Raw genomic sequence first — 15650 nt, 5'->3', positions numbered from 1 at the left:
GACTGAATGAAATCATATTAGTTCATCACCTGGCACATAGTAGGACTTAATAACTACTTGTATCCTTCCCTAGGTTTTCACTGAAGACCTTTCTTTGTTTCTTTTAAGATATTTCTTGTATTATCATTTAATACTTAGGCCATGTGAATATTATTATCCATAGCATTGTATAGTGGAGAAAATATCCGATTTAGATTCAGTAAAGACATGGCAGATCCATCTTGAAATTTAATAGCTTACTGACCTTAAGAATGTCACTTTATTGCTCTTAGTATCAGTTTTTGATTTGTGAAATGGGGGTAAAAATATCTCATAGGATTGTTGTAGGTTCAGTTTGTGTAAAGCACAATACAAATCTCTAGGTTCTATATAAATCCATTAGCTATTGTTGCCACTTGACCGACCCACCTTCTTTTACATGCCTTTGATATTATCTAGGCACACCTCGGCATTTAGAAGATATTTCAACTCTCTCATTTTTATGTAATTCTTTGAATAACCTTTAATTTCATATTTTTAAAGAGTAATCATAGATCTTATTGGTGAGATTTATCTGGGCCTTCATGAAATCAATGCAATAACTTTGTACATGCCATGACACTGTGAGCTCTTGAGATACAAAGATTCACACCTAGGGTAAATCTGTCCTTCCTTTAAACTTTTCCCAGGACACTTTCCATGGCATTGCTAAATGCTTTTAGAGAGCACAGTCTTATGCTTTATGTTTCCATCAAAGCCAGCAATTAGATAATGAAAGTTATATCTTTGTATGTATCAAGCAATCTTACTGATTATAACATATGCATGAAAGATACCAATTGGAGGAGTAATTCACAGTTTTTTCTTGATGAAGTCATTTTTATGTGGGGGGAGGGTACAATCAACAAACAGGAAAAGATAATCTCTATTTTTTCAATCGTGTGATTGTAAGGATGTGGTTTATTTTAGGGCAGGATCTGGAGCTTCCATCTTTTAAGACTGAGATTAACATACCCATTCAAAACAAAAGCTATATATTCATTTTAATACAACTATATATTTACTTTTATTATCCAAAAGACACTTAATCCAAAATGAAAGATAAATGATCAAGCAGTGTAGCAAATAAACCATAGTACAAGAAAATTCCCTTCTCCTCCTCCATGCCTTTAAAGGGAGCACTTTCCCTCAGTACATACTATTGGGTGAAGATACCCAGAGAGAAAACACATGTATCCAACAAGATGCTTGTAGGTTACGTGCAAAGCCATAGTAACTCACACTTTTGATGCTGGCTAGAAGTTGGTAACTTCTTCTACCACCATCTGATTTCTTTTGGGCATTAAATCTCAATTTATCTTTGGTTGCTCTGTCTCTGCTGGGTCATCTCTTTGCTGATTGTAACATTGCAAGGCTGATCTCTGCTGCCATCTATAGGACTTCAACTACTTAGCTTTTTCAGGGCCAGCTGCTTTTCTAACTACAATATTCTTGGGAATTAAAATAATAACTATTATCATCATCATTATAGCAGCTAATCTGTGCTTATTATGTGCCAAGCATTGTGTTGTGTTTTACAATGATCTCATTTGATAACATAGTATAGTTGCAATAAGAAGTCTCCCTGACAAGGAGAGCTACTAATCTTTTAATACATAGCCAAATGTGGCACTATGTTTTCTAAGCTTTCCTTCTCATTTGGTGAATAGGGGGCAAGAAGGCAGTAGAGAAGTGGAACTAAAAATAAAAATAAAAAAATACATAGCTAGTGCTATGAGTCTTCACATTTAGCCAGCTAGCTAGCAAAAGTCAAAAGATTATTCCTTTTGGTACTTACTCCATATCTATGGTCCCAGACAACTATTTCAGTTTTATGTTAGGAAATTCATTTTAACTTCTTTTGCATCTCTGATTGTTAGCCTCTGGTTCCCAAATATATTTCTGGAACTCTTCAAAAAGAAAATCTCATTGAGGCATGCAAATGAAATCATGAAGAAGGGGTTGAAGAACACAAAGCCATCACATTCTACCCAACTCTCTTACTGACATTTCAACATTAATTATGTATCTATTGCAGGAACAAATTTTACTCTACCTGATACAGAAGTACTCTTTCTCCAAAGTAGAAAATTCTATGCAAATCCTGGCTTTTCCTGTTACTACTCCTCTCTTACATTTTCATCAAGGATATTCTTAATACATAAGTAGACCATTCTGATAAAAATAGGAAAGTAAGTAAATGAGTCCAGGATCTTTGTTTGATGACCAGTGACTGGGCATACTAATGGATGAACTGAATCATGTCATTCTTGACAATCTCACTATATATGAAACCAAAAAGCAAAAGGATACATCTAAATAGAAAGATGGTCCCTGGGTTGCACCAGCACTTGGCACAGAAGATAAAGAAATAAATAGAGATTATCTCTAAAAAATTTGATAATATTCTCCATTTTAAATCAGCGTTTGTTTGATATTCAATAACATTAATGCAAAAGTAGATATAGGTGAGGAAGGTGAAATATATGTTGATAAGTATAATGCAGAAACAAGGAATGAGGAGTGTCTTCTTTCTTAATATTTTGCAAAGAAATTTATATTCTAAACCAGTTTTTTCTTTATGTACCACAGGAAATACAAAGTTTTAGCTGGCTCTGGAGATTTCTGAGCATTTTCGGCTGCCTTGTAGCAACTGTTTTATATTGATTAAACTACTTTAAGAAGTGGTAATAATCTGTAAAATAAAAAATATTACATTTTTAAAAGGATGGTGGTAATTGGTATCTTTACTTTTATGTTTCCTAATTTTTGGAGCCAATAGCTAATTTGAATGGGTTAGGTTGGAGTCATTAAAATTACACTTAAATCTCATCTTTAATCTTTCTCCTAATTTGGTGTTACTATTCTTTTTCTTTCATATGTATATGAAAAAATAACAACAAACTCAGCATTCCTCTGGTGTATGAATTAGGGATTTGTATTCCATAGGAAAGGTTAAATTAGAAGAACAAAATAAAATAAACTTCCAGTAAGGAGGTTAACAAATCATTTTTTTCCTTCAGGCAGTACAGTACTACATAGTCCAATGCTGGAGCTGGATAATGATATGCGTCCTTCTGCAATGATTCATCTTAGTCAGACAGCTTCGCTAAAAAGGGCCAGCAGTTTTCAATCTGGTCGAGATGATAGTAGGTATTTTTTCCTTTTTTTTTTTTTTTTTTTAATTAGTCTTCAAACTACTTATGTTTTCATTCTGTGATGGTATAAAGCTTCTAGTTTTAATACTAATAATTTGGTTATTTATACCATCATCCCTCTGGTTCTTTTGAAACAACTTAGGAATTACTAAAATTTGAATACAAATGGATAGTTGAAGGTAAAAATGTAGAGAAGGAATCTAAAAGAATGTTCTTGGAAAGAATATAATCAAATATTTTGAAATTAAATATTCCTTGCTTCAGACCACAGAAGCCATCTGGTTCAACCTATATAACAACCTATCTCCTATATAACATCACAAATAAAAATTAGTGTTTGTATTTACAAGTTCATCCTGTCCCCTAGGATATAAACAGTTTTGTCAAAAATAATGAAATATTCAGTAACATTGCTCTAACTAAAAATATCATTATTGATAGTGGCCAAAAAAGTATTTTATACTGCTAGTAAATAACAATATTTTAAAATACTGTTTTATTTCACACTTGGAAATTTGTTTATTTCATATTTTGGAGTGCATGTTCAACATTTTTAATGATAGAAGCATATAATAAAAAAATTTATAGGCCATTTTTCTTGCTATCTATAATATTATGCAAAAATAAAATTTGTAACAGTGTTAATTGAAATCTATATAGATCACTCTATTCCTTGATAATTTTAGCATATTTTGTACATTTACCAATTTTAAAAATATTAAAATAATTCTTTATTTTGGCGGATTTAAAACTACATTCCTTTTATTTTATGTCATTTCTATCTTCTTTCCTTAGCATGGCGATATAAAGCTCCCCACAGGGTGGCCTTTGTAGAAAAGTTGACTAAACTTGTTTTAAGTCAACTCCCTAATTTCTGGAAGCTCTGGATTTCCTATGTAAATGGAAGCCTTTTCAGTGAGGTATGAATAAGTTCATATATATAAATATAATTTTGATGCTGTGAATTTATATAGAGTTTTATTTAGTGTTTGAAAGTGGTTAAAATTAATTAAAGCCATAAAAGTCTAATAGAGTAGAAGGAATGACCACTATGACTTTTTTTTTTTAATTTTGGCCTTTTTATGTTATAAAGATGTTTTATGTCATAGGATCATATAATCACTTTAAAACAAAATTGGTCAAAATGTTTCCATTCTTCAAATCTTTGTATAATTTCAGACCTGCAAAGTTATGAATGATGTGATTCATTTCAGTTCATTTAATAAAATGTTTATTAAGCACCTACTCTGTATTAGGCACTGGAAATGAAAAGACAAAATCAAAACAATCCCCACTTATGTTCTGCTAGTGGAATACTATTACATATATGCACATAAATGTGACCTGTGACCCAGATCAACAGTCTCTGGACTTATACAGACCAAATTCAGCCTTTGAGGGTACTTTCCCCATCCTCACCCTCCAAAAATACTCTCATTATAACTTTAAACCCACCTAGAATTTACTATAAGAAATGAAATATAGCTGTACAGTACTGAAATAAATGAAAAACTCCAAGAGACAAAGTTTCTGGGTAATTAATAATCAATTAATTCATTAGTTAGGCTAGCCAGTAATCATTATGTTGATGGTCATTCATTTCTCTCAGTAACCAGAGACCCCCCACTGGAGACCCCAAGAGCCTTAAATACCTTTCTGAAATGGAATGCCCCTGACAAGTAGAATTCAAATTCCTTCTGAGAACGTATCTTGATCATGATTAATTAACATCCTCCAGCATTCTGCACAGAGGATTCTATCTTCCTTCAAACCTCTATGGATAATTTTTTCCTCTGTGAGCTGGATCACCCCTATACTCTAATGGAGGAGTATAGAGACAGGGACTTCTTTCCCCAGGATAAGGACTGGGTCAGTCTGGATTCTGTTTATACTGTAAACAAAATTCAATCTCCTAGTTGAATAGGATCCCACTCAAAATTGAAGACCATTTTTCTTGAGGACTAAGGATAACTTCATCAATCAGTCATATTCTTGAGAGACTGACTTTAACAAGAGCTAGGCCTTAATGAGTAAATAGAAGAAAAGCTTGGAACCCAGTTTAATAAACAAGTCATAATTTTAATAGTATAATAATAATTTCTCTCAATACACATGTGTAATCTTTTATAGATATGGGTAAAAGAGTACTTGGATACTAAAACCCAGAGTCATAATGCATAGTAGATACTAGAAAGCTTTTATTCTCGCCCATAGACAAAGCAAAAATAGTGTAGTAACTCTTTTGGGTCAATATCATTGGGGGAAAGCACGATGACTGATAAACTGCTAATTAATATCAAGTAAAAGAATAATCATTTCCATGCCTAAGCCCTTTAATTTTCCTTGTACATCACTTCTTTATTCTGAAATTGCCTGGAGAAATTAAAATAATACATATCAGCAAGTTTTTCTTACATAAAGACAGACCTCAGATGCAACTAATCTCTTTAAACAGAAAATTCAAAAGAATTATAAAATTGTGTTTATATCTTCTGATCCAGGACAACTATTAGCTCTGTTTCCCAAGGTGATCAAGCAAAAAGGAAAAAAAAACCCTTTATATTCTAAAATATTTAAAGCAGCTCTCTTTGTGGTTTCAAAGAACTGGAAATTCAGGGGACACTTGTCACTTGGGGAATGGCTGAACAAGCTATAGTATATGATTATGATGGAATACTACTGCCTGTAAGAAATGATGAGTTGCCTGATTTTAGAAGAACTTGGCAAGATTGCATAAATGAAAAATGAAATGAGCAGAACCAAGAGAATGTTGTTACAGTAATAGCAATACTATTCAAAGAATAATTGTGAACAACCAAGTTATTCTGAGTACTAAAAATACTTAAATATAAAGAACTTATGAAATAAGATGCTATGTACCTCTAGAAGGGGGGGGGGGACCTGGTTAATAGAAATATGCATAGCATGGCATAATATGGTTTTACTTATATTTAGAAATCTGCATCAAATGCTAGCCTTATTTAGTATGGGATAAGGGAAAGAGGGAGGGAACTTAAAATGTTATCCAGAAAACTTTAAATTGAATTTAAATACATACACACACACACACACCCCCTACAGAAAATTGCTCAATTGACATATGTCTACACTCACAAAATGAAATAATTTAATGATAATTCTTTAAAAAAGAATTGTACCACTTTTTTTTTTCTTTTAAACTTAATATTTAATGATTAGAATTTCTTAGAGCAAAAAAACAAATCTCAGAACTCAAAAAGTTTTGTGGTTCTATACCAGATACAAACTTTTTATCTCTCACCACAGGAGATGATCACTGTGCCACTGGTATTATAATTTTCTTTCCTTTACTACTTACTTGATCTATAAACCAAAGTTGTTTTTCCAGGATGGGAATGTCTGAAAGCTTTCCTAGCAATTTTCAGGGATAAATGATGATCATAACTTCCTGGAAGAACATTAATAATGTTATAGGATAGCTGATTTTAAGGAATCTTTCTCTAAAATCAATCTAAAATACCTATCCCCTTTTTAATCTATCAAAGATGATTAAAATCCTGGATATACCATCTAAAAGCTGATTTTAGAATGTATATGGGGGTGGGGAGAGAACGACTCTATATATTGATTTGAGTAATCTTGAAATCTACTAATTCATTTGAAGAGTTGACTTCCTAGGGAAAAAAATTACTCTTAATATATATTTTTAAGCTCGGTTTTTTAAACTAATTTCTACCTTATTAATAAAGCATAACTGACATGCTGTATGTGCCAGTTAATGTTTGGACAGTATTGAGATCTGTCATTGGGCCAATTGGAGAAGTTCATGATTTTGGGAAGTCTTTATTTTCTTAACATGACCATTCACATATTGCAGTTCAAAGGTAGGTGGATTTTGAATTCAGAAAGAACTCAAAGAGAACACCTTACAACTGTGATCTTGTAGTGGTTAGCATAATGTAGTCAAACAGTGTTTTCTTTTTTAACAGGTAAGTACCCAGTTGTGGTCAAAATGGCATTAAAATAATATTGTGCATATTCTATATCAGACATAAGTGAGCTACTTCAGAAGAAGTGAAGAACCACATTTGTAGTTGTAAAAATCCCAGGCATTTTTGCTGAGTTAACATCTCCAGTTTTCGACTATTTAAAAAAAATTCTTGAAAAATTAAATTTGTTAATTTATTTTTAATTCTCTCCTTAGAGTAACATATATGTCATATTTAGCTTCACAAATTTTTCTATGCTTCATTCTAATTGCAGAATATTTTTCCTCAGTAAAAATCTGAAAATGTATTTAACAGAAATAAAAAGAAATATTAATTTTTAAATGTTCCCAAACTATGAAGAATATCTTATGAAAATTCAGAATTTGGAAGTAATTAACATTAGTTAAGATATTTTAAAAATCACATACCAAAAAACTTAAGTATTTTTGGTCTGCATGTTAACTTTGTAGCTGCATATTCTTTTTCTAATATGACAGTTGAAGTCCTGGATGGTATTTCCAGCAGTTTAAAAAATTAGAGCTCTTTGAACAAGCCAGACTCGTGTGAGGTAACATGCATGAATCAAAACAGTGAAATCTAGCCGTTGGTCTTACCACAAAGTAGTTTTGGTCTTTATATACAGGAAAGGATTAAATTTTTTTAATTAACGAAATGGTTAATGGGTAGATTAAGATCTTACCTTGAGATGTAGTTTAGATTTAGCTTATTTCAGGTGTGAGAAGACAGAAAATGTCAAAATACTCTTCAAACATTAAGACTCAGCATTTTTTAGAGGCAATGAGTTCTAAAATTTAAATTGGCATGATGTATTTTTGAGATTATATCTTTAAAGTAGAACATAACCAATTAGAGTTTGTGACTCAATATGTTGGAAATGTTCAATTCCAATAAATGCAGGAAAATATATTATTTTAGAGAACTGAAGAACTATTTTTAAAAAATGTTTCAAGAAATACTTCTTGCCACTTTTAAAAAATTATGCAAGCCAAATAATTTTATAAATGTAGAAATTTAGTTTGCAAAATTATATTGTCCAGTAGATGTCACCATGCACACATTAATACTGTTTAGTTGCCATAGCATGCATGTTTATTTGATTTGACCTCAATAGATTTCATTGAATGTCCCTGTGCCAATGAATTTTTGTGTTTGGCTCATTTGAAAATTACCAGCAAAAGTACTCATTCTATTATTTATTATTGATGAGCCTATTTAAAAAAAAAAATCATCCCTGACAAAAAATAAGAATTTCTATGGAATCAAAAATTTAAGAACTGGAATGTACTTTAAGAAATGCTATGCTCCAGCTGCCTTCTTTTAGATTAGAAATTACTCTCATTTTTGTTGTTAAGGCATTTGGACTTAGCCACTTAAATTTGTAAATAAGATAAACCATTCCAGAAATATGTTGGTTTGAAAACTAACCTTAAATATATAGGTTACTTCAATTGTATTTGTTTTGAAGCCAAATTTAAATCTCAAATAAAAAGTCTAGAGGAATTTTTAGATTCTCAAATAGTTGGTCCTCAATAAATGCCTATTGATTTGATCCCAACTGAGAATACCACAAATTTAGGCTCTCTTAACTTCATCTGGGTCCTGTGTAATGCTGTTCATCTTCTTGATTCCCTGACCCAGTCCTTTTGTAACTCATAGATCTAAAATTCAAAGGGACTCCATAGGTCATCTAATCCAGCCCCCAGCCTGAGGTAACATAAACAGAAAGCATTAGGCAGGTTTTGAATTCAGGTTCTAACTGTAGCACCAATACCTTTTCCACTTTAAATAGTCTTGCTGAACATCAGTCTTCTCAACTCCCTATTCCCATATCATTCCCTTTTATTCTTTCCTTCTTTTCCAACTCAAAACATCTTTCTTTTTTTCATTCTTTGAGCCTTTCTTCTATCCTCTAAGAAACATCCTTTCCAGTTTTTAACAATCTTTTACATGTGCTCCCAATTTCAATTCTTCCCATCTCCTCTAGAATTTAGCTCCCTCAGTTATCATCCCTCTTTCTAGCATCTTCCATTTCTCCATCTGCTGGCTTCTTCTTCTTTTTATCTCTCTCTCTCTCTCTCTCTCTCTCTCTCTCTCTCTCTCTCTCTCTCTGTGTGTGTGTGTGTGTGTGTGTGTGTGTAAAATCTCTGCCCTGGAAAAAATTATCCCTTGACTCTTGAACCAGGGTTAAACAAGGGAGAAATAAACAAGGGAGAAAACCATCTAAGATAGAACACATGATAGGGTTATTTATTGGGATTGGGGAAGGAAAGGGATATCCCAAGGAACTTTAATATATTTTTACAAATGCACATATTTTTAGTGTTAGAAAAAATATTCATAGAATGTAAATTCTTATTTTATAATAAAGTCATATATTATCTGTTAAACTGAACTTTTTAGTAGGACAATGTTCTTAAATTTTTTTTTATTTGATTAATGTCTTTTGTTTTGCTTTTACTTTCAGTTTTATATATTCTTTTCTACTTTTGTGTTCAGTGAGCCACAGCTTGTGAGAAAAAAGAAAAAAAAGAAAGGGGGGAAAAAAATCCAGTCAAATAACCAGTATATCAACCAAGTTCAGAGTTTATACAATGTTTTACAACTATAGTTCCTCCCTTCTGCAATGAAGAAAGGGGAAAGTACCTTTTCTCATCTTTCTTTGAGACCAAGTTTGATAAGTATAATGGTACAGCATTCAATTTGGGATTTTTTTATTCCATTGCCATTACAACAAAAGTGCATTTTCCCAAGTATACTACTGCCAGGAAGGAAAATTGGCTTAATGAAGAATTTTTCTTTTCTGTGGAATGATATATTAGAAAGGAATCACAATTCTCAGACTTTTTCTTGGGTTCGTAAGATGTCTTGCTCTACCTCTGAAAACCCTCTTTCCTGTAAGACTTTCTGTCATCTGTCCTCCAACTAGTATTCTATGTCTTTCCTCTCACTGCTATGCTTCCTTAATATGTGCGTTATTTGTACTTTCTTCATTTCTTTACCACAAACTCCTTTACCCCCTGCAATCTGTGTCTGTTCTTATCACTGCTACAATTTTTTTTTTCAAATTACTAGTGATCTAATAGAGAAATCCAGTGACCTTTCTCAGTTGTCATTCTCCTTAATGAGAACTTGATATGTATGGTGTTTGACAGTATTTTAAAAGGAAAAAATCTCCAGAATATATGTCCCATTTCTAAGCTTTGCAATTTAATTATGTTTCAGTATGGTTTGTTTTTGTTTTTTAACAGCTAAGTCCAATATTTCACTTTATGAGTTATTTATATAAAGGTATATTAATACTTTCTTTTAAAATTTAAGACTGCTGAGAAATCAGGACAAATGGAAAGATCAAAAAATGCAAGGCAAAGGCAGCATGATTTCAAGGTAAGTTTTAAGCATGAAATTTTTTATGAAAGTGTTGCTTATTAAGTATTGAATAGAATATTATATTTTTAATATTCATTTATTTGTTTTTCAAATTGGGGTTGACTTGATTCTATAACTTATACATAATTACACATATTATTTTGTAAGAGGATTGTTTTCCTTTTTTTTAGAAAATGATTCAGGAAGTGATGTACTCACTTGTTAAACTGATCCGTGGAGCATTACTTCCATTCAGCCTCAAGGAAGGAGAACTAAGACAATATGGTGGATGGGAGATGAAGTCTGAACTCTCTGGTCAGTGGCTGACTCATGTCATCCAGACTGTAAGGTAACTCAGAATATTAGCATATATCTGCCTAACAAGGATGAAACATTCAATTTTTAGGTAGCATAAAATACATGCAATTCTGTTGTGATTTTTAATTACATTTCATTTAAGGAAGAAATTTTTTTCCTGTGGCATCTTCTTTTTTTATGCTTCATTATTATCTGCTCTCTATTTGAACTGTCTCCTAACAGACCCTTAAAATATCTGTTTTTTCTCACCTTATCTAACCCTCAAAAATACTACTTAGGGGAAAGGCTTTTGAAACATTTAAATAACTTGAACATTGTAATAGGCATTTTAGATAAGATCTGCTTTTTCTATATAATAAAAACACCATCTTATGATATGTCTTGTTCATTTTGTGTAATTCTAATCTCTGTTATTACCTTGCTTTTTCTGTCTATATTACTGCATCTCTTAATTTTCTAAGTGCCTTACAATTGCTATCAGGTATATAGACATGGAATTTGTTGATGACTTTGGCAAAAAGCATTGTATTAATAATCATCTTAAATATGGTTTCATTTATGTGTTTGACAGGCTTACTTATGAATCCTTGACTGCCCTTGAAATACCCAATGATTTGTTACAAAACATCCAGGATCTTATTCTGGATCTACGAGTACGTTGTATAATGATCACCTTGCAACACAGTGCTGAAGGTAATACAAGAACAATGGATAATAATTCCTCTCAATATATTGAACTACTATCTGAAAGAATGTTGTATTCAAAGTGATTCCTAATCTACTTATAATCTAACATAACTTTGATAAATGTATATATCCTATATGAGGATATATAATTATAAATTATCTTCAGCAGTATCTTTAAAAATGTAAAAAAAAAAAAAAATGATTATTAAGTAAAAAACTTTAAGAGATAAACTAGAATCTTGTGAACCTAGTTATCCTATCCAAACCTGTCTGCTGACCTCCAGTCTTACATCTCCAACTTCCTTTCACATATATAGAATTGGATTTTCAGTAGACATCTTGAACTCAACATGTTTAAAATGGAACTCATTATTCTTCCTCTCTCTCACTTACCTATTAATGTCAAGATCAATACCATTTTCCCCTTCTCTCAGAAATGCAACCTAAATGTCATCCTTAACTGCTCACTGTCTCACCCTCCACATCTGTTTTCAGATATTGCTGCTACTCTACTGCAGGTCTTTATTATCTCATGATTGGATGTGTGCCTGCCTAAGTCTTTTCATGTTCTTATCCATTCTCCGTTCAGCTACCATAGTGGTTTTCTTAAAGCATTTAGGGTTAAAACATGAGGTATAAGAAGCATAAGAATTTCAAGAAGAACCAGAGCTGTTTGTGAGAAAGATCCTTCCAGAGTTAAGGAAGAAGAGCCTTGATAAGACTGTTTTAGTCTGGATAATTAAATGAGTCAATACATCAAAGGGCCAAGCCAGGAGACTGATGAGAGGCTTAAATGCCTGCTCTGACTACAGTCTTCTTCTCCCTTTGAAAGTTTGCCTCAATCAACACCTGCCACAACCATCCAGAAGCAATAGTGCTGCTTGCATTCCTCAGTGTACGGACCATTCTGTGGGGGGGAAATAACAGCAAAAAACAGGGAATTGTTAAGGGACAGGACAATTCTCTGAGAGCCTCCACAGCTGTGGATGATAACATCTGAAGGAGATGCAGGGCAGCCTTTGCTGGCACAGATATTGCGGACTGGGAATGAGATAAATTGAAGGCAGAGGGAAGAGGAGAGAGGTCAGACAATGCAATGGCCTTTCAGTCAGAAAGGTCAGAGAATGCAACTGCTTCTCAGTCTCCTTGTATCATCCTCTCACAAGAAGAGATCCATTCTGGGTTGGATCTCCAGCAGCCACTGTCAAGTGGCTCCCATGTATTCCAACAGCTCCCGTGCATTCCAACATATGTGTGTTGTGTGTGTGTGTGTGTATACAAAATAGACTTTAAGGTTTCATATACTTTTGGCTCTTTGTATGTGCACATATTTATGTTTGTTTGTAAAGTACGGGCTAGCCTCAGGGTCAGCCAGAGTCAGGATAAATCAAAGTCCTTGGTCTTTAGGGGAAGAAGTGAAGGAGGCAGGCAAGCTTCTATATGGCTTACCAAAGATGTATCCTGGATTCTGGAGTACGGAGTCTCCAACCTTTCTCCTTGTCCTGCCTCCAAGTGACTAGTTTCTCTCCCCCAACCCGCCAATCCTTGCCTATGATTACCTCACCACCACACATTCAGCAAGCATCAGTGGTGAGGAGAGTATCACATCACCATCTCATCTAAATATATAGAGCCATTATCTCACAATAAATAGGTAATTAGCCTGCTCAGTTGTCTGATTCAAGCATACCTTTTTGGAGTTTCAGCCCTCTACATCTCCCACTTTCTTTTCTTTTAGAATACAGGTGGTCACACCCTCCCTGACTGATCAGGAAGAGAGATGAAAAAACTCCAAAGGGAAGTGGGGAGTCAAGCCAGATATTGTTAGTGGGTTTCTGGGCTGAAGGGTTTTGAAACAGGTATATACAAACCCATCAGCATGGGAGGTATTACACAAGCACAAAGCAATAAAGCACAGGTTAGCAATGATGACTCTCCCCATAGCCGGCGCAGGCTCAGTGTGGTATAACAAACATGAATTGTACATGCAAGTAGTGATATAACAAATAATATGAATCAACATGGTGGTGTAAAAGATTTCCAGAAATCCTAGAAGGAGGGAATGTAAACAACAGTCGCACATATGCCTCCTTCAGCAGCCAAGAGATAGTCCAAAACCAATTTATTGTCCATTGCTTCATATATCAGGGAATCCAATGATTCCTGCAGATTTTGAAGTCCTGCAACAGTCTCATCATGTGTCAGAGAATCCAATGATTCCTAGGGGGCTTTCAAGGCCTGCAACAATCTTATCATGGTTCAGGGAATCCAATGATTCCTGAGGGTTTTCAAGTCCAACAGTTTTTGATGTCCATGAGTCAGTTGCCATAACTGCCATGCTCTTTCAGTGGTGGGCAAAGTCAGCGACAGAACCATCCAATGTTTCTTGGGTCTTCCCCTTTGTTTCAAGGGTCTGCTCTGTCTCTCTCCAATGGACAAGATGAATATGGCTCGTTGGCACCCATCTGATTCCTTTTCCATCTGTGGAGATACAAGCAAACCCTCTCCCCCAAGCAGTTAACCTATCTGGTCCCTTCCATTCGCCACTTTCTGGGTCTCTCCATGTCACCTGGCGATTATCTAAAGATAGTGAAGGTGCTCGCACTGGACACTGCTCTTCCGATGGGTTATAAAACCTGTCTGCTGGAGCCAGTACATCTTTGTCAAAAATCAAGAAGTTAATAGTATAAAGAGCTAGATTTAGAAGTTCTCTAGGGTTACCTGTGGCTCCGCCTTTCTTTTGTTTTTGGAGGAGTGTCTTGATGTCAGTGTTTCTCCTCTCTTGCCTGTCCTTGAGGATTAAAGAGTTTGCCAGTGGTGTGCAAAATCTTGTACTGTGCACAAAAATGTGCAAAATTTTTAGAAGTATATGTAGATCCATTATCTGTTTTTATTGCTTGTGGCACACCCATAATTCAAATACTTATATAAGGAATTCAGTGACCACTCGGACTGTCTCTTTAGCTGCTGGTATTGCAAAAGTAAATCTTGAAAAGGTGTCTACCACAACATGGATAAAAGACAGGCGACCAAAAGATTTATAATGGATCACATCCATTTGTCAAATTTCATTGGGTCTCAAACCATGAGGATTCTTCCCTGGAGGGAGCGTAGGAGTGTGGAAAGGAAGGAAAGCTGTACAGGCTTTTATTATGCTCCTAGCTTCCTCTTTTGTTATCCCAAATTGTAAACGTAAAGCTAGAGCAGCCTGATGATATTTGGAATGAGATGCCTGGGCTTCTTGGAATAAAGGAGTATTGGCCAACATAATTAGAAGGCTATCTGCCTTTGAATTACCACCAAAAATAAGACCTGGAAGTCCATTATGAGAGTGGACATACAAGATATAAATCTTACCTGGATGCTTTCTCACTTGCTCTTCAAGTTCCTTAAAGAGCTGATATATATTAGAGGCTACAAATTTTATTTGGGCTGTGGCAATAATTTTGTACCACACCTACTGAATAGGCCAAATCAGATATTATATTTATATCTCCTAGATAATAAGTAAGAGCTAGAATGATTGCATACAATTCATTTTGCTGAGTGGATTGAAAAGGAGTTCTGACTACTCTCTATAATTAAGTCACGAGAGTATACAGCACAAATGTTATGTTTGGATGCATCTGTAAAGATAGTTGTTCCTTTAAGAGGAACTTTAGAAACCTTTCTTCAAGTATCCATTGCCAATTATGTTAATAGTTGAGTTATTTTTAGAGGAGACCCATGTGTAAAATTTGGGGCTGTGGCCAATAAAATTTGCCATTCTGGGATGGTTTCACAGCATACATTAATTTGTGCATTGGTATAAAATGTGTATATTATGTCAGGTTTTATCCCAGGTAATTGTACTGTTCACTTAATGGCCTTTAATTAAATTCTAGCCACAAGCACTGGTTAAGGATTAAGGCTTTGTTCTGGTTGTGCTGGGAGGTTCACCCACTCTATCTACACTGTCTCCTTGATGAAGGACTGGGGTGCCTCTTTTGTAGCAAAAACTGATATTTCCAAGGATTTTTGAGTGACTCTTTCAATCACATTAGATAAAGCCAGTTCAACTTCTCTCAAAGCCTCTTGAGCTTCTTTTGTAAGCTGGCATGGTGAATTTAAAGCA

At 34.1% G+C, this 15650-nt stretch overlaps 1 protein-coding gene across 4 annotated transcripts in view; it reads left to right on the top strand.

The window, feature by feature from the left end:
* EXOC2 (exocyst complex component 2) overlaps positions 1-15650 on the top strand; it is a 200436-nt gene that overhangs the window by 93554 nt on the left and 91232 nt on the right. For all 4 annotated transcript variants that reach the window (XM_012541697.3, XM_023496373.2, XM_031946943.1 and 1 more), the window contains 5 exons: positions 3042-3167; positions 3972-4096; positions 10484-10549; positions 10723-10880; positions 11421-11542. In XM_012541697.3, the coding sequence (XP_012397151.1) occupies positions 3042-3167; positions 3972-4096; positions 10484-10549; positions 10723-10880; positions 11421-11542 (597 nt within the window). The remainder of the gene's footprint in view (positions 1-3041; positions 3168-3971; positions 4097-10483; positions 10550-10722; positions 10881-11420; positions 11543-15650) is intronic.

This window comes from Sarcophilus harrisii, chromosome 1 (assembly GCF_902635505.1).
Source record: "Sarcophilus harrisii chromosome 1, mSarHar1.11, whole genome shotgun sequence".
Lineage (NCBI taxonomy): Eukaryota > Metazoa > Chordata > Mammalia > Dasyuromorphia > Dasyuridae > Sarcophilus > Sarcophilus harrisii.
Note: the sequence above shows the minus strand (reverse complement) of the source record. Positions and strands in the feature narration are given on the sequence as shown.